At 40.0% G+C, this 18,793-nt stretch overlaps 1 protein-coding gene across 1 annotated transcript; it reads right to left on the bottom strand.

Moving 5' to 3' along the window:
* Positions 1–1,589, bottom strand: pet100 (PET100 cytochrome c oxidase chaperone). The gene is made up of 4 exons (XM_070923781.1): positions 1,483–1,589; positions 1,207–1,293; positions 1,054–1,086; positions 1–615 (listed from the first exon to the last, which is right to left on the bottom strand). The coding sequence occupies exons 1-4, from the start codon at positions 1,507–1,509 to the stop codon at positions 526–528; spliced, it is 237 nt and encodes a 78-aa protein (XP_070779882.1). The 5' UTR covers positions 1,510–1,589; the 3' UTR covers positions 1–525.
* Positions 1,590–18,793: the final 17,204 nt, after the last annotated feature.

Raw genomic sequence — 18,793 nt, 5'->3', positions numbered from 1 at the left:
TTGTGTCAGTTACTTTGTGTTCTAAGTTTGAGCTGAATTCAAATGAGTTTATGGAGATTTGATTTATGCTTTAGTATTAAGATCTCTTTCTGTTGATCATTGTCAAAAATGCCTTACATCCATTATGAATGTTGTAAAACACGGACATGGAAAAACTCCTAGGGGGTGAACACATTTTATAGGCACTGCACCACACCAAATAAATCATGTTAATTACATTAGATCCAACGGGACATAGAATTCAAATAATTATTTTATGACAGTGCAATCACAACAACTCAACTAACCAGGCATTCAAACAAAGAATTCTTGCATTTGAAAAGTCTTGTGTGCAAAAGTCACACATAACATTTGACATAATAAATCCCTGGAAAATGCCCAGCACACCTGTAGGATGTGTTATCTTGTCATAGATTTCCAATGTGTCGTGTTCTTACTCCAGTCTGACCAGTTTTCTTTTTCCCAAAAAAACATTGCCAGATAATCCATTGGTGGTGCTGAGCGCATTTCTCCAACACATAATCCTCAGTTCTCAGACTCCACAGAAATCTCTTTTAATATCCGCTGCTCCTTACGAACACGCATTCGCTCTTTGAAGTCCTCCAATTCTTTCCTCTGGAAAATATAGCACAAATATATGCTGTGCTGTACAGCAGTAGTTCTAAACAGACATAATTAAAAACACTGTTATATATATATAGATATCTATATATAGATATAGATATATACATTTAAAAAAAACCACTCAATTTGAAGTATGGGCTTCAGTATGATCTGAAAGCAGCATCACAAGGAAGCGCTCTAACCTCTATGTGGTTTTATTGTGTTGTTACTGTGTATTGTTTGTTTCAGAATGATATAGTGAGGAAATAATGGCAAAAAAGAATGAGATGCTTGGAACAGTGAGATGAACATATACTCAGATTATACATAGGCTCACTACCAGTCAGTACCACAAACATTTGTGGTTTAATTTTGTCGTCTTATTGTGGTTTTATTTTTCATGGACAGTATGGACTTTATAAAAACATGAGCTCTGGGCATTACACTTACATGCATTCTCTCGTCAGGGGGGAAGATCTCCCTCTGGGTACCATAAAAGATGACGTCAAAGAACAGAGAAAGAGACATTTGTTATTACATGAACACCAAGCCTCAGTGAATGGATCACCATGTATGATCAAACATATAAATAGCATTACTAACCTTTCTCTTTACTACGTACTCTTCAAAGTACTCTGCTTGATTCGAGATCCAGAACATGGTCACAGGAAAAGACAGATACAGCATCATCTGCTCAAAACAAAAACACCAGCTAGTGAGTGATAGTGAAAAACTGTTACATCATGACCACAGTTAGCCTAATGATAATGACTAGCTAGATCGAACCACGACACCTAGGACGATTTATACGATTTCACACCTTAAGACCAATATATATTAAATGTCCACGGACGTTGTTTTAAAATATTTGCTACTTACTCTAAACACCTCTATTTTAACACCCATTTTCACATCGACTCCAGGTCTGCAACAGTGAAATGTTATCTAAACGCCAACCATCACCAGAGACCTTCACTCTACTTCCGGGTGCCTAGAAGGTCCAATCACGAGAAAGCCATGACGCATGCGCTAGGGTTATCAGCCATAAATGTTTTTTATCAGTTAAACATAGACAAACATTTGGTATTGTGTTTCTACATTTTTTTTGTCTCTTGGTGAAATAAAAATTGGAGATCTCAAAATCTAAAGCTTACTTCTGGATCGCAACTGACCTTGGCTTCAACATAAGCATTTTGAACAGTGGTCGTCCACTGAGGGGCGCTGCAAACCATTGATTTTGTCCAGACATTATTCCATCTGTGCATTAAGGTAAGATTTGCAATAATTACCTGCAAAGAACCCCATAGTGGATGTTACCTGACCCATTAATGTAATAAAACATCAACAAACATACAGTAATCTCAGTCAAGTGAGTGAGTGATAGTAACCCTATCTTTCAAATAAATATTTAAATACAGTGGTTTTACTAAACCCATTTTTACTGTATCTTCCAACTCTTTTGAACTCTGATCGGGGTTTTTTTTTGTTTGTCTTTACTCTCGCCCACCTTAGGTTAGATTATGTCTATCAAAAATAGAGAAGATATTCAGCTTCTTAAGGCAAAGGGGTCTAACACTGGACACTGACACTTTTGGGAACAAAATAATATAATAGAAGATAGAAGAACAAAACGGTGAGGACAAATACTGTTAATACTGGTATTTGCTTGTGTGTAATGATGCACAGTGCAGTAAGTCCATAGCAGATTTGTCCCTAAACGTCCCGTCGCCTTTACTTTAAGTTATTTGCGGGTTATCCTGGTGCATAGATATAATTTCTCCTCTCAGTTGCCGCTAAAGTTGCAGTCCGTGACACGCTCTTTACGTCCTCAACGAAAGACCTACGCGTGACGTCATCGACAACGAGAGGTGTTCAGGATCCTCGGAGAGAAAGATCCCGCGCGCCCTGGCAACCTGATAAACCCAGGTAAACGCCGTTGTTTCAAACATTATTCTGCCAGTCATGTTGTCTCGGTAAACCGAATGAGTAGACAGCAAGAGACACGGTAACAGAGATGTAAAGGTTTAAGAGGTAGCGCTGATGCCCGGCGCCCACTGAGACCGTTCACTTGCACGGCGGCCTGCTCTGGCTAACTAGCTTGCTAGCTAAAGCTAGTTGGCAGTTGTCTATTAAAAGACACAATAACCGCACCTACATTGTGTGTCTATCTGACATCCCTTGCCTGTCTCACCCACTGTTGGCCACAATTACGCTACAAATAGTCCAACAACTGCTGCTACGACCACCTTGTTGGGCATCTATTGCTAGTTGCTCGTCGACTGTCTTGTGTTGTGGGAGACGGTGACGCCGTCACGGTGATGATGGCGCACACTCAGACTGAGGCTATTTAATGAGAATGCAGTCAATGGAGCAGATAACACAAAATATAACTGTAATGTTCATTTTCCTAAGCTTGCTGCCATGATCTTGGAGAGAAAATATCTTCGTGCGCTCTCAGTTCTGCTATGCATAGCACTGACGTCCATTACGAAACCCAGGCAATAATCTATGCCCTGTGGCCTAACGTCAGGATCTTGGCTCCTCGACGATGGTCGCTCGCCAGCAGTCATTACATTGCATTTTAACGTTTTATCCACCACATCTGGTAATGGTCAATATCCCAGACAGATGTGTTTGGGTCTGTAGCGTTTATGTGACTAATATGGCTGGGTATTATGTACACAAAGCAGTGGCATTCAGCCGACTGGTGTGTTCAAACAGATTACTCATGCAGAGGCCCGTTACCTAGCATACTATCCCTGCTGTTTTCCTTGTAAGAGGAATCCTCAATTTTACAGGCGTGGAACGAGTGATTTGATTTTTAATGGTTGACCATCGCTTTAGTAGTTGAAAGCCCAATGAATAACAACATGCATATCTCTAATGACAGACACAAGCCTACCTGCAGTCACAAGCTTGTTTGGATATGCTTCTTTGCCTAAAGGTGTAAAAAGACTGAAACAGTTTAACGCTCTAGGCCTACTGCTACCTTTGCCTTTTCTTCGCCATCTTCCTTAAATAGTATAGAACAATAGTCTGTTACCCAGACCTGTATATATTGGAAATGAATGAAAGCCATGGGTCAGTTTTGTGATTAAGTTTTGTGTATCGCTGGTTAGGTTTAAAAAGACTTATCACTGTCTACATCTTCTTTTTAAGTGTGTAAATAAAGAGAATTAATTAGGTTAAAGGGCATACAGTTACCAGTAAATCAAACAAGCTCAGAGGCCTGAGCTATTAATCACATTAGTGCAAATGGATTTTCCTAGTTGAAATTGATTGATCAAGTACACTATAAGTTTGTAAATGAAGACAGGGTCAAAATGCTTGCCGATACCAGTTTAGGGCTCACAGAGCTGGCATACATCAAAATACCAGTATGTAATGATTGTTGGTTTTCCATTTGCAATTATATACTACCCTTAACATTGTGTTCTGGTGTTCTTTTTGCCAGCCAGGTTAATGCGCATGTGTGCTGCTTAATGTACAGACTTAGGTCTGGCTGCCATTTTGGTCATTATCGTATTCTATGCTAATGGACATACCTTTCTTGTCCCTGTATTTCTTCCCTCTTCTTATTTTTTGAATTCCTTTTTTTTGGTTCTGTTCTCTCTGGTTTAGTTTCCATGGTAACACCATCCTTGGCCTAGTTGTGAATGACCTCTGAATGAAAAGGAGAGTGTGGTCAGGGAACAAATGAGCGAGCAAACAAAATCTATTATCGTGTGTGTGAGTGTATGTGCTTCATTTATCACTTTTGAATCATTGGCATGAGTGTCATGAGGTTTACTACAACTGTGTTACTGCAGCTACTGCAAAAACAATATTACAGAGCATGGAGTATTTGGTTTCTCTTCAGCCACATGAAAACTGCATTTTTTTGTGGCATGTTGGAATGTAATAGACGATATTGACTATTTTACCAATAACTTATTGCTTTTTCAGATAAGCAATCTTATCTTTGATAACGTTAATGATGATCTGCTTTCATGGCCCATATTGATCAAGTCTTTAATGTCATTAGAATCAGCCAGTTAATGCCAATCCTCATTCTTTTTATAGAAAGCTTGTGCCTAATAGTTACTTTAAAAACAAAAGTTTCATTTTCAGAGGTCAATGACAGCCTATTCACACAATGATTTTGAAAAAAAAATGCTCAATATAATCATCCTATGTTTATTTAGAGGAAATCCACTACATAGGCTCAATAGCTTTCACTATGAATAATCACAGAGAGCTTGAAAAATTAAATATATTACAGCCATACTCTTGGTTGCCAGGTTATTAGGTCAGGTCCTGACTGCATCTCAACTGCCACTGTTGTCTGCAGTGCTAGGCTGCATGGAATAAGACAGCATGTCTTGTGAAACAGGGTTTAGACATAAGTCCATCAAGTCTGGAACAGGGACTGAAAATTCTCTGTGTTTTACTCAGAATTATGATCTAACGCACCCACTCATGAAGTAGGCCCAGGAACATAAACATCCTGTGTGAATGCCTGTATGTTGGAAATGCTGGATTGGGCAGTGAAAACACTATTTGAATATTACGTTTATATATTTGCTAAACAAGTTGGGAACACAACAACACTTTTGTTGCTAAATGCTCCATGTTTGCCAGCTAGTTGCTAACTGTGTCTGTCTGCTGTTTGGTTCTGAGCAGGTAGTGTACAGTGGGTTTTTAGAGCATTTTTGATCTGCCGTAGCTTAAAATGATGCTATGAGTGAACCAAAACAGTAATGTCACGGGCCGGATAGCTAAACAATGAGCTGAAACTCGCTATAAAGATCCGTAAAGCCGAGGGCAGCTGCAGGTGTGGGTGATAAGTCTCTGTAAGTTCATTGCTATGAGTGACCCCTTTCATTTTGTCATTTGATACATTATTATAAAAATATTGATTCTAGCTGCGTTAAGGACTACAGATTGACTTGTGTAATGATGACTTCCTGGCAATTTCAGGCATTGTCTGATGGATTTGAGCATAATTTAAATATTCAGAAGATATACCTATATAAAGTGCTATCTGAAATGTTTGATATCTCCCTAAATTTTTGCACAATTCTTACCTAATGCTGCTCAGATCAAATATTCAGGTTGGAAAATCTCAAAACAAATCTCAGTAAGAGTAGAGTTCAAGGTATAATGAAGTGAAATCCTTAATCTCTTCTATAATGCATAGGTAATAAGTGTGATGATTCTTAAAGGGGTACTCCAGTGAACTGGTAAGTATTGCACTTCAATAAAGTTGGAGAACTCACAAGAGAGCTTTTAAAAATGAATGGTCAAAATCACTTTTAGTCTTTAGTATATGTCAAGCTTTCTTTCATTGGACCCCCCTACCTCCTAAATTCCCAATTCTTTCAAACACATGCTTTCTGTTTAGATTTTTTAAGTCGCAAGTCCAAGCTGAGCTGATGAAAAGAAACCTGATAATAACTTGTAAAAAAGCAACATTTTATAACGACAGAAGCATTCTTTGTTATATTCAGTTAATTCTCAAATAACAAAAAAGCCTTTGGTCATTATTACTATGACGTACCTCTTTCACCACCCTTCTGTCTATTGTTTTTTTTCCCAACACATAACTGAATATATGCAAGTGCATACTACACCATGTCAAGTTGGCAAATTGCCTGTACCCTGTTTTCTCCACTCTGGGTCCCTGTAGATTTCAGCTGCTCCGGTGCTCTGATGATTAATGGAAGTTCCCTCCGACTTTCTTGCAGAGTCTCATCTCTGTGTGCACTGCTGCCTCTCTGTCTGACCCAACCCCCAGTCTAAATGCAACCCTTTCCTTCGCTTTCCCCCTTCCTCTCAGTATCATCCGTCCCTCCCCGTGTCTGAATACGACCCCCCCACCCCACCACTACCACCACCCTTCCAGTGACAGGGCCATCGGTTTGGCCTCCTTTGAATTGCCGTAGGTTGGAGCTCTGTCACTCTGGCAGCTGCTGTATTGTCTTTGGGAATGGTGCATATGGCACGTGGACAGGGAAGTGGGTCTATGAGGACCATGTCTGTGTCTGGCTGCTGCTTGTGTCATTTGGAAAACCAGTATTGTGTATTGCACTCACTAGTCACCTGACAAGTATACATGGCACAGGATGGCTCTTTACTTACCTGATCTCTTGGGGGTTTGACACCTAACTAATCTTGAAACTGTGTGGGTATGTGCGTATTTGCATGCACATGAGACTTTGACAAGATTGATTAAGAGGTGAGAGGTCAATGATCAACTTGCCTTGTAGTGTACATTAGGTACATATAATACTCTGGTGGACACTCAAATTCAATATTTTATGGTTTAAGGAATTACATAAAGTTGTGAAATACCCATTCACCATTGAACAGTCGTCTCTTGCTTGCCCTTCTTGCCCCTTGTTCTCTCTTGGTGAGTAATGAACAGGAGGTTAAAAGTGTTAGTGTTACTTTAGCAGGGTTAAGAGGCATTATTGTCAGGCGTGTTGGATGATTGGTGCAGAGTAAACAGGGTCTCTGTATGTCACATCTGTCTCTTGAGATTGTATCTTCAGTTATGAATCCTGCCTGGCAGCTATGCCTACATGTTCCCTGATTCTACCATCATCACACACTGTTCCTTTTTTTCCTTTTATAGGTATTAGGTATGTATTATGAGGCAGCACATCTTTATTTTGGATATTATGGTACAAAAATGTTACTTGATATTTACCTGACCTACTAAGAAATTGATTTTTAGTCATGTGAATTATTTATCAGTCATATCTGCTGAAAAGATCTGACTGAACTAAAAGCATAATGCCACAGTTCAATCCAAAGTTGAATTTGTCTACAGCAAAGCATTACAGATTAATATTGGAAATAATCCAGTTCATCTGATTAAAAGAGTTCTGTTCTTCCTGGCGCCAGGGCTGTGTGGTCACTGTACAGTCAAGGACGTCTTGCTGGAGGCTGCTCTGCTACAGGAAGTGGGTGGTCTCACTCTTTTGCACTCTTTCTGTCAAACTCTCCGTCATTCTCTGTGATCACTTTTCCTTCATGTCCCCAGTTTGACCCTTAAGCTGCCCTATGTTATGTCCTGCATCCAGATGGTTCACATTAGTTTACCTGCAGCCTTGAGCTGTCCGATATGCAGCCTCTGCCTTCATGAAAGTTGTTGGTGGCGCAGTGCAGTGAGTTTAATATGTCTATATGGCTTTGTGGTGATGAGATACAAAATGGCTTGCTTTAAGGGTGTCACAAAAAAAATTCTAATTGAACCAATTTCATTTTCAATCATTTGAATTTGTTTGCTCACAGCTCTGCAATAACAACATTGCCCATGGATTTGACCCTATTGGTCAAGTGGTCATTGTGGTAACCCTGATCAAGTTCTCTGGTTGAATTAAATATGATTTAGAGCTGCTGGTTTTTCTGGGTCTGCAGAATTTGTTATTGATCTAGCCCAATATCGGACGTTTTCTCCTCAACAAAAAAAAAAGAACTGTTGTGCAGCTTATATTGTGTAGGGGTATTTCAGCCACACTATGAATGCAAGTGGTATAAGAGGAGAGGATGGAGTGCAGATAAGGGATTCCTTAAATTGGTGGGGGAAGGCATGTATAAGATCATTCTGAGGGAAGAGAGTGAGTGGGGGTGGGGCATGATGAAATGGACGGAGGAAAAGACAGGAAGGGGGTGGGGTGTTAAAGGTGTAACAGAGAGTGAGGAGAGAGCAAGGACCTCAAGCTATTGATGGGGAAAGAGGGGAGGGGTGGAATGAGCAAGCGCGTAGGAGAGAAGGAGGGAGGGGTGTGTGGGCTGAGGCTCCCCTGAATGAGGAAGCAGCAGAGCCATTTTTACTGTTGAGTAACTGCATGCTGGTCTGCCTGTGCTAGAGAGAGGGTGAGAGAGCGAGCTAGAGGAATAAAGAGCTCCTCCTGGATCTTATCGGAGCCCTCTCTCCCCTCTCTCGCCTTCCCCTCTCCTCCGTGTACACTTCTAGCTTGCAGCTTGTGTCCATATAAGTTGGGGAGGCCCTGGAGAGGACACACAATGGAGCGGAGAGCCTGTGGCAACTGGGCCGTTGTACTGCTGAGAGGGGGATGGGGTAGAGAGAGGACCGGTTCACACAGCTAAACAGCCTGCCGGCTGTAGGCTTCCACAGCTTTTCCTCCCCGCCTGAACCCACTGTTTCCAGGCTGGGGCGTTTTTTGTAGAACAGCCACCCTCAAACTCCGCTTGGACTACACTAAGGATTACTCACCGTGTTCTGTGGGATTTTAGGATACATACTGGAGCCTGAAGAAAAAATCCCTCTGTGTTTTGGATGAGAGAAAAGGAAAACAAACTTCTGTGTAATTCTTTTTTGCCTGTTTTTGGTTTCTGTTTAGTGGAGTTCATAAATGGATTACAAGATGCATGCCAAGTCAAACGATTTGCTGGATTTTCAAAAACTGGACGCCCTTCTGGAAAAAATTGCACATTCAGTCTCTGTGAAAAGGTAATGTTATCTTGTGAGATAGACTCTCCTACAGAGTTTTCAGATATTTAACAGAGTCAATGGAGTCTTTACCATTATACATATACAAAATAATTTCAATTGAAATACATGGTTAAAAAGTTAAGGAGAAGGTTAAATTAAAGGCAGCCTGGAGTAATGGTTCTTGGGACCATCATGTGGTTAGCACTATCTCTAGTTTTACATGGCCCAGGGCACAACAATCTAGTTTAGATGTCTTCTGTGTTGTGTTGAGAATAGTATTGTTATCCAGATTTCATCCAGAAGCCATGAACCTACCTCCTGGTGAGAGGGGGGTGTGGGGGAAGGGGGACTACAGAGGAAGAAGGGGGTTGTGTGTGTGGCAGTAGTAGAAATATCTCCTGATTCCTGGTAGGGATTGGCTTCCTTATCCTAACCAGCTGGACGTTTAACTTGAAAGAGGTGGCATGATTCTTGCCTTTTCCTGTTATAATGTGCCTGACTCATGGTTAGTCTATTTGAGTCAGTTTGTGTGCTCATGCACTGACTCATACAGTAAGTGCTTGTAATCAATGCTTTAAGTTTGGACTTTGCAATGAATGATTGGAAACAATGAATCTTGTTAGATTATATAATTTCTGGTTTATATACCTATAAAATAGATGTAAACAAAGGTGTCCATATTTTCTGTGTTTTATAACTGGTACAGTTTTACTTCTCTTACATTTGTCTATAACCACACTCATGTAGCACAGGTCATGGGTGGTTACTATTGAATTGGTAAGCATCCAAAACTAGGATTTGTAACCATCAAGAATAAAAATACACTGGTCAAGAAGAGGAGTGTTACCATAGAAACCTTAGCAACATTTGTTTTTCTTAAAGTTAAAGTTTCAGAGGTACTCGAATAAGGTAGCAACAGACCAATCGCACATGGTACAATGTGGACAAAGAATAGTTAACTCAACATACTTAATGTGCCTTGGAATTATTATGGAATTCCTTTTGGCAGTATTCAGTCCCACACTGTACAGTTTTGAGAAATGTTGGGAGCTTATTATTATACTAATAGTGTACATCACCTTGATACTGTTTTTTATGATTTCTGTACCGTCGTGCAGGGTGTTTTCCAAAACATTACTTTGTTGTGCAGCTATGGATGTTTAGATTGAATCGTTAAATTACTAGTAATAATCTCCCTAATTGTTAAAGATTACCCTAATAGTAGACTGGGACTCTTCTACTTTGAATGGAGAAAGCAATGCACCAGGTCATCCTTTAGCGGGCTGTATGCTCAACACAGTGTCCCTCGCATAAGGGCCATACTCCATACATGAAGGCTCCGCAAGTTGTAGCGGCACTTGGTCGTGCAAACACGGAGCGTTTCATTTAAACATGGACACCTTTGAAGCTAGAATGGCCGAGCAGGTACGCCTTTACAAGCACCTCTATGACCCTTCCATGTGAGACCACAGGGACAGCCAAATGACTCTGAATTCATGGAGAGAGATTGCCACCGCATTTAATAGATAAAAACAGATCAATTCTTCCTCAGCAACAACAGGCTCTAGTGCAGTGTGTGTAGCCATGTTGGGTTATGACAATCTTCCCAACACTCATTGACTTCTTGCTTATTCACAGAATGTTTGCTTTTGTACGCCCCCTGGATTTTCAGAAAATACTGCAACGTATAGCGTGTTAAGCATAATGCCTCTGTGCCAGCTTGTGTCTCGTTCTCAAGCTTCTTGTCACTCTCTTCTGCTGCTGCGGTTGGCGTTGCATTACCGCCACCAACTGTCGGTCTGGTCCTACTGTTCAAATCACGCTACCTTGCGAGTCAGCAGAATTTCCGAGATCACTATGAATCCAGCCCCGAATATTTAGCAGAGACGGCTCCCGCGGTGGAAACGGTATTACTAAATCTTGACCGGTGGACATATTTCTACCATCGCACTGTATGTACAATTTCCTCCCGGGGATCAATAAAGTATTTCTGATATGTACCGGCATAGCTCCCAACCCTAGGCTGACCATTGCCATAACTTTTGGTGTGACTGGTACTGTTGGCACTATTTTACCCTTAACTGGCAGACAGTAAGCATTTTGAATAAGCGGCAGAGACAGTTTGTGTAAGACAGCTCTCTGACTGGCTGTAAAGCCTACCAAATCAATGATTTCACTCATTTAGTGCAATTTCTTGTTATTTTTTCTTCATCTGCGCCTCTTCTTTTCTTATGCATTCTCGTACACAAATCAGAAGACCACAAGATGACAAAGCCACTGCAAAGCAAAACACCACTTTTTACCTGGGTGCTCCTGTCATATTGAAAACATATTGTGGTGTACCCATATCGATGGTTCTGATCACAGTTCTTTATGCTCTGCTCAGTGCAGCTATTTGCTGAATACACTCTGGTAATTGATGTCCCAGGGATACATGACAAGTATTATACCAACTTTGTACAATGTCAGTTTATGTTTCCTAGATCGCTCAATTCCTAATGGAGATCAATCAGTCTACATTTGATAAGGAAATTCAGTGAAGGATGATGTCCTTTGGCTATATTCACTTCATTGGTGTACTCCAGGAGAAAGTGTCCTCCAATATTTTTACATGCAGAACAATTTTTAAATCTCTCTTATTGGAACTGAATGAGCCCAGAACCCATTTGAGTTCATAAAAAATATCTGCAACGTTCCTCATCCACTAACCAATCTACAGGAAAAACTAAAATAGAAACATTTAAAGACATTAGTGCAATTAGACCAATGGATAAGGGCATAAATAGAATTGATACATTGCTGTGTATTGGCAGACATAGTTGCGTTGGAGTAGAGCTGCTCCTTGGAGAGTGGTTGAAGGTGGTTTTATGAAAGAGTAGAAAAGCTGGTGAATAAGCAGGGAATGGTGTTCTTGGCCTTGTCCCCGTGGTCCCATTAATTATTTATTCCCTTGCTTTCAAGCAAAACACAAGCCACCATTCTGACACTTAGTGAGGGCCTCAAGTGGAATCTGCAGGCCTATATTTTTGCCAGAATTCGACCCCCATCTCCATACATGAATGATTAATAGTTTACTTTCATGGGGGATGCAGACCTCTTGCTATTATGGTTTTCTCCCCTTTCCGTGCAGAACAGTCACAGTGATGCTACACACAGGACCAGATTTCCTGGTGTGAGATGTGCATCCCCCATCCCAGTAACAAGAGCCACTTCCTCAACAGAAAACATTCCACAGCAGCTGCAGTAATGTATGTCCAGGTCAAAGGTCAACTGTTATTCCAGAGCTGAGAGCGATGTAGGACATGCAGCAACAGGAAGTAGACCTCTTGATTGACCTCTGTTGTGGGCTTCTGCAAACTTGATTAGTCTCACATGACAACATTGCTCTTACACCAGGACAGCACGTCATTGAGAGTGGTTTATACAAAATGATTATATAAATGAATATCATGTCACTATTGACATTAACATCAGGTATAACTCAATTTCAAAATGAGTTCCTGCACCCAAAAGTGCCTGCTCCTGAGGTAGTGCTGACTTGGCAGCCATAATGTATTTTGGTTTGAGGTTTGTAGTTCTGAATAGCACTAATAGGCCAAAAAGCGTGATTTTGATTTCGTCATGGATTTACTACTTTGACATTTTATAGACTAAACAATTAACAGATTAATCAAAAAATAATGGACAGATTAATCGATAATGAAAATAATTGTGATTTGCAGCCCTATTTGTGTAAATATTAGACTAGGGATGGTTAAATGTAATGCATGTTTTAATGATAATTATACAATTGACTACCATTGGGGGGAAAAAAGAGATAAACCGAAACTGAAACTTCACAGTTGGTATTAAGTTCATTAGGCTTGCCTTTTCACACAGGCCGAACCAAGGCTTGCATTTTTGTTATACATTTGAGCCTGTTAGTTTTGGTTTCACATTACAAGCACAAAGAACTATATATGACATACCTACATCCTGTCGTCATCACCTATGTGAGCTGCGTCTCCCTATACTTGCAATTGATTGGTTTGTAGACGAGTGTGCATCTGATGCTGGCGTCAGTTCAGCAGGTAGCCTTATATCGCAGTTTGAATGAATGGAGAAAAATTAATGAAGAGATTCATTTTGTTGCCCCTCTAATAATAATTATAGTAAATAATTTGGTCTCCTCCTCTCCCCATGTGCCACCACAATGTCAGAATATTCTTAGGAATTAATAGTTAATTGCTCCTTGAAAGGATGTACTTGCATTATTATGCTATTATTATCGGTGGCATAGAATGGTCTTAAAATGACAATAATATTGTTTATCGCAGTTATTTCTGGGACAATATATCGTCCAATAAAAGTAGTTATCGTGACTAGCCTACCGGGGAGGTTTCATACCTCTCGTTTTGGTACGGATCAAACTGAAAAGTCTAAATCTGGACTAAACGAGGAAGGTGTGGAAGGCTCCAAAACATAAAGGGAACAAGAAAAAACAGGTTCAGCAGGTTCCCTTTCCAAATAGTAATCAGTTGTACTATTTTTTAAATTACAAAGAACTACAACCATTCAACATGTTTGCAAACCAAACCGCTGCATTGTAATCATTTAGTATAATCGATAATGTTTCCTGAGGTGCAGTGGTAATGCAAACAAAAATGCACTGAAGAAGCTTTTAGCTCTTGAGTTCTTCTCCTGAAGCTTGTTGTTCCCTGGGACTGTTTGGGGTAAAAGTGCCTAAATGACATTCATGCCAGTAGACTGTCCTTGTGTAATATTGCCACATGATGCACTTACAGTCTATGAGGCTATGCGAGAGGCTATGCCTTGACAAACCGCAATACCTAGATCTGACAGAAAACAATAGAGCAGGCTGTGTACTTGCTGAATAGGCGAAATGTTTGACTCCAGCATTTATAACCCACCAGCAAAATAATGCAATGTACAGTTGTGTAGTCATACAGAAATATAACTATGTTAAGAGGTCAACTGCCTTTCGCCTAGCTTAGCAGGCCCAGGTTAGCCAACTGCCATCATAATAATTGTTGTATAATTGTTGTAACACATGCTCTTGATGACGTTAACATGTTGCAAGGTGATTGAAATGTGTAACCTGATAGCTAAACCTGTCTCCCTCTTTATGACAGGCGATGTGGGATTGTTTTGCACCTGAATTGTTTTCACAAATGGCTTCTCTCTGCATGAAATATGGATAAAGAAATATCAGAATGATAGGAACAAAAACAACGTGTGCAACATGAACACGCAAATCACAAACTTGATGAGTTGGACCAGAGCATTCATGTGTTTGTGCATGCGTGTGGGAGGCCAAACTACTAGCAGCACCACAAGATAGACTGCAGGGAAGTCTGACAAAGTGGAAACCTAATGAGTCATTTGGAAGTATTGCCTCTTTAGATATATTCCTACTACAGATGCCTGAATCCTACAGGAGGTGTTGTTCATGCACCCTCATCTATTACATCTGTCTCTGTGTTCCCAGAAGTTTGTTTACACTTGTCGTTGTTGCAATGCTGTTATGTCAGTGACTGTCATTATGAGTGTGCTTGTCGCTGATGTTAATGAGCTGTTGAGGACCATCTGGCAGTATTTGTGTGTGTGTGTATGATGACTTTGCTCCATGCAGCACTGGAGGCCAGCTGGACCAGGCTCATATTGGTACCTTTTTTTTTTTTTTTTTACTTTGTCTGTGTGGGAGACTTCCTGTAGTGCTGGCTCAGGACCTGTTAATGCTGTAGATGTGTCTGTCTGGTGCCCCTAGCCATCTGTACTGTACCTGCTTGTATTTCTGGCTGTCTCACTTCAGACGGGTTGCTTTTTCTGTGTCCCTAGTAGGCTTTGATTCAGTTGCACAAAACATTTCCTTCAACATCTTCCCTCCAACTTGTGCCATTAAGTCAGCATCCTTCCAGATTTTGTACACAATTATAGCAATAATGAGGGATTGCAACTGGAAGATTACAATTCTCAAGTCTTTGTTTCCTTTTTATCACAGAAAAATCTTCGAAATGTGATCCTTATGAGGAGATTATGCATCAAAAAGATGCATGACAAATTTTCATGTTATGTAGAGAAGAGATCATGACATTCAGGTGTGCATTGCAGTCATCATCAAATTATGCAATGCCAGCCTTATCCTGTACAGTTTCGCCTAAAAAGAATATTCTCATATTGGTTTGAGAAACCATATTAGTCTTCATCTGTAGTTTGCTGTGAGAGACAATTAGATATCCACCTTGTACCTTAGTAAAGCCATTAGTTCTGTCAAAGCATTTCAGACTTTACTGAAGTTATTAAAATGTCCTCACTAATACTTTTAAGATATTGGATTATTTAATGTTAATCAAAAATTACAATGGGTTAAGCATATTGATGGAATAATAAACAAAACTCTCCTTTTTATAGTTCTGATTGCAAGCTTGTCATGTTAGCAATGAGAGTAGGTTATCTAAGTTCATCTTCTTTCAGATTTCCTGATAACTTGTCCAAATGTTGTTAGACTAGTTTGGCTAGGTCAGTTATTTTTGTGTTGCCTTATACTAAACAAGGGCTTTCTACTGACAGGTGCTTTGAAGAGCCAAATGTTCAAGCAAAATGACATTTGTTGCAAGTTGGCTGGACGTTTTGAGTGAAATCTCGTAGGCTATGACTTCAGACATTTTCAGTGGTGTAACAGGGAAACTGGGTATGCTTGTCATCATAGAACTACATCATAAGATAATGTTTATTTCAACTTCAGCAATATCAGATTTTTCTTTTGCTGGAGGACCTGATGACACTTTTTGCCACGGGGGATACTGACATATCAGTGGGTTGAACGGAGATGATGTGCGAATGGACAGATTTGAACGTGTTGCCCTAATTAGCCCCAACTTTCTTCAAATAGTGCACACAGCTTTGTCCATGTTGGCTGGCTCACCGTTATCATCAGGACCAGAGGTGTAGTGCTTGTAATTAGCATGATATTAAGCAAAGGTGGCACTGGCAGCTACCAGCAACTTTTAAGGTGGAATGTCTCTTGCATGTTACTCAATGCATGAGTTGACGTTGTGAATCAGTCAACACACCATAAATATCAATATGACAACTTTGACCATTCCATTTGTTTTATAATTAGTGATGATTGGATCTTCAAATGCTTTAAAAAAAAAAAAAAAAAGTATTTGAATTGCATCCGGATTATGCGAACTGCGAATATTCTATTTCCTCACTTGGAGAAAAAAACTGACTGATGGACATCTGATTGAATAGATGGTTAGGATGAAAGTTGTTGGACTAAGGCTGGTTATTATAAATTATTATCATTTGTTTAATCTCTTTGTAAAGCCAATTCAGCAAAGCTTTGAAATATAAATTCATTAATGTTACCCAGTTTTAAAGTTTTGCTGTATTGAGCCATGGACGGTGCACATTTGTGCTATGGGCCTAGACAAGCTCTGTGCTTGTTTATTTTGGTCTTATTTGTGAGGTCTTTTTGCCTCCAGCCACAAAAGTACCATCTGTATTCGACCGATAGTACTGTTTCTTTTCATGTGTTGTCATTCAACATATTGGTCAGTTAGTCAGATTCTCCACTGCGTTTGAGTGCCTCGGGGAGGCCAAAGCAGCGATCATGTGGTGTGCAAACTGTTTCCCTCTTTTCAGAAAGTGACTCATCAAGAATGAGATTAGTCACAGATATATACAGTGGTGTGTGTTTTATCTTTAAGGCCCTGTTGTGGGGGGTGCATTTCAGTGTGTGAGACTAGAAGACTGACTTGTTTCAAGTGGAGGCTTGAATACACAACCTTATGATCAGTGCTCATTTTCTAGAACGTTGTTGTTCCCCACTCTATTTTTATTTGGCCTTGTTGTGGTCTTAACAGCCTTTGTGTGTATCTTGAATGTGCTGTCCCTGACTGCTTGGGAGAGGACATTATGTAGGACTGAGTGCTGCGTAGTGGAACACACAGTCCCCCAGCTGCCAGATGACGCTAACTCCCCCACACCCTCCACCCCTGTCAGCCCACATCCCTAAACACTCCCAGGTCCTGAGACAGAGTGGGAAGACAAAGATCTACTAAAAGCACACAGACACATGCTAGAGCCAAACCTAAACAACCTCTGAGCTCTTCAGAATACAGTGCAGATCTGTTTTGTCTTTTGAATTAACTAATATCAGTAGTGAGATAATGTCAACTTTTATATCTTAAGTCATAATTAAATGCATGTGATTGGGATCTTTTTGTGAGCTTTCAGTGTGTGTTGATTGTTTTTATGCAAAGTAGAAATTCAAATGATAAACACACTGTGTTGTCTCCCTTTTACTTTTAAGTCCAATTTCTTGTTCTAGCACACACAGTTCCCCATACTGTCAGCTCACTGTTGATGTTTTGAATTAAAATGTGCATCAGTAAGCTGAGAGGAAGTTTTGGGAATTGGGGCACTATAACATAATCCAAGTGTGTATCTTTACTAAAGTAAAGTGAAGTACAGTACAGTGAATGACATTATTGCACTCTACCAGCTTCACTGTTTTCTGTATCGGAACACCTCAGAGTGTATTATCACTGGGGCTGTCCTCAACCAAAGATTATACTAGTTGACTAGTAGTCATTAGTTCAAGCCATTAGTCAACTAGTTGTCGCACATTTATGATATTAATTTCATTATTTAAATATATATTTTTGCTGCATCAGAGCTGAGAAAGTTCTAAGTAACATTGTTAACACTATGCTTCATTACAGAGAAATACAAAACCATAATCATTTTTTAAAATAGGAGTAGGAGCCACCTGTTAATGACAATGCTAACGTCAAAATTGGTAATGATTCTGAATGTGTCGGAACAACCAGCAAGGCGACTGAACATTTTGTTAATTTATTTCAACAGAGTATAACATAGTTCCACCCCTGTCTCCGTCAGCTTTACCCTGGCTAGCACCAGAGATATGCATAATAAATTAAGCCTTCACTGATACTTAGCCTACGGGTAGATCTAACAGATGATATACATTTACAATCTTGGACAAATAAACATTTCCTTTAAAAACAGAAAACACTTCTTTTGTATTTTTTACTTAACAAGTGAAAAAAAAGTTCTGCTGTAACTCTGATAAAACGGATCGGGCTGATTTTCAACTGCGGACTTTTCAACTGCTCTTTTGGACTTCAGTGTTATAAGAGAAAAGGTCTGTGCTGCAACCGTCCCCCTGATACTTCAGTCTCGGCCCTAACAACAAGGTGCAGCTCCAGAATGGAGTTTGAGGTTTTTGTTTTCCTGTGACTGATCAACCAATGAAAACTTGGTCAACTAAGACTCTTCTTATCTCACTTATGGCAAGGGGAATGCTCCAGCAACACTTGTAGTTTACATGGTGTTGTTGGAGTTTTTACCTCTTAAGACTTTTCCCCCATCTCCATGCACCTTGGAAGTAGGAGAGTTTGTGCAAGAAATCCCTACACTTCTTCTACAGACTGTTTATAAAAGTTACAGAAATTAGCCCCACCAGTAAGAATTAGTACTGAACTTGTCCGCTGGTTTACAATAGTGGTTAAAGTGTTGACTAGAATTGTATTTGGGATGTACCTTTTTATACAAGCCGTTCGATAGATAAATAGCCATAGATTGCCAGTGCGTCAGCAATAAGTTATTTTAAGATTTTCTACATGTTGCATGCTTAAGTTTAATAATTGATGTGGGAATAAATTAAACCAGCTTCCCTGAATTTGTGCATTTGTTTTAATGATGCAGGGCTCTAGT

This window comes from Enoplosus armatus, chromosome 17 (genome assembly GCF_043641665.1).
Source record: "Enoplosus armatus isolate fEnoArm2 chromosome 17, fEnoArm2.hap1, whole genome shotgun sequence".
Taxonomy (NCBI): Eukaryota; Metazoa; Chordata; class Actinopteri; order Centrarchiformes; family Enoplosidae; genus Enoplosus; species Enoplosus armatus.
Note: the sequence above shows the minus strand (reverse complement) of the source record. Positions and strands in the feature narration are given on the sequence as shown.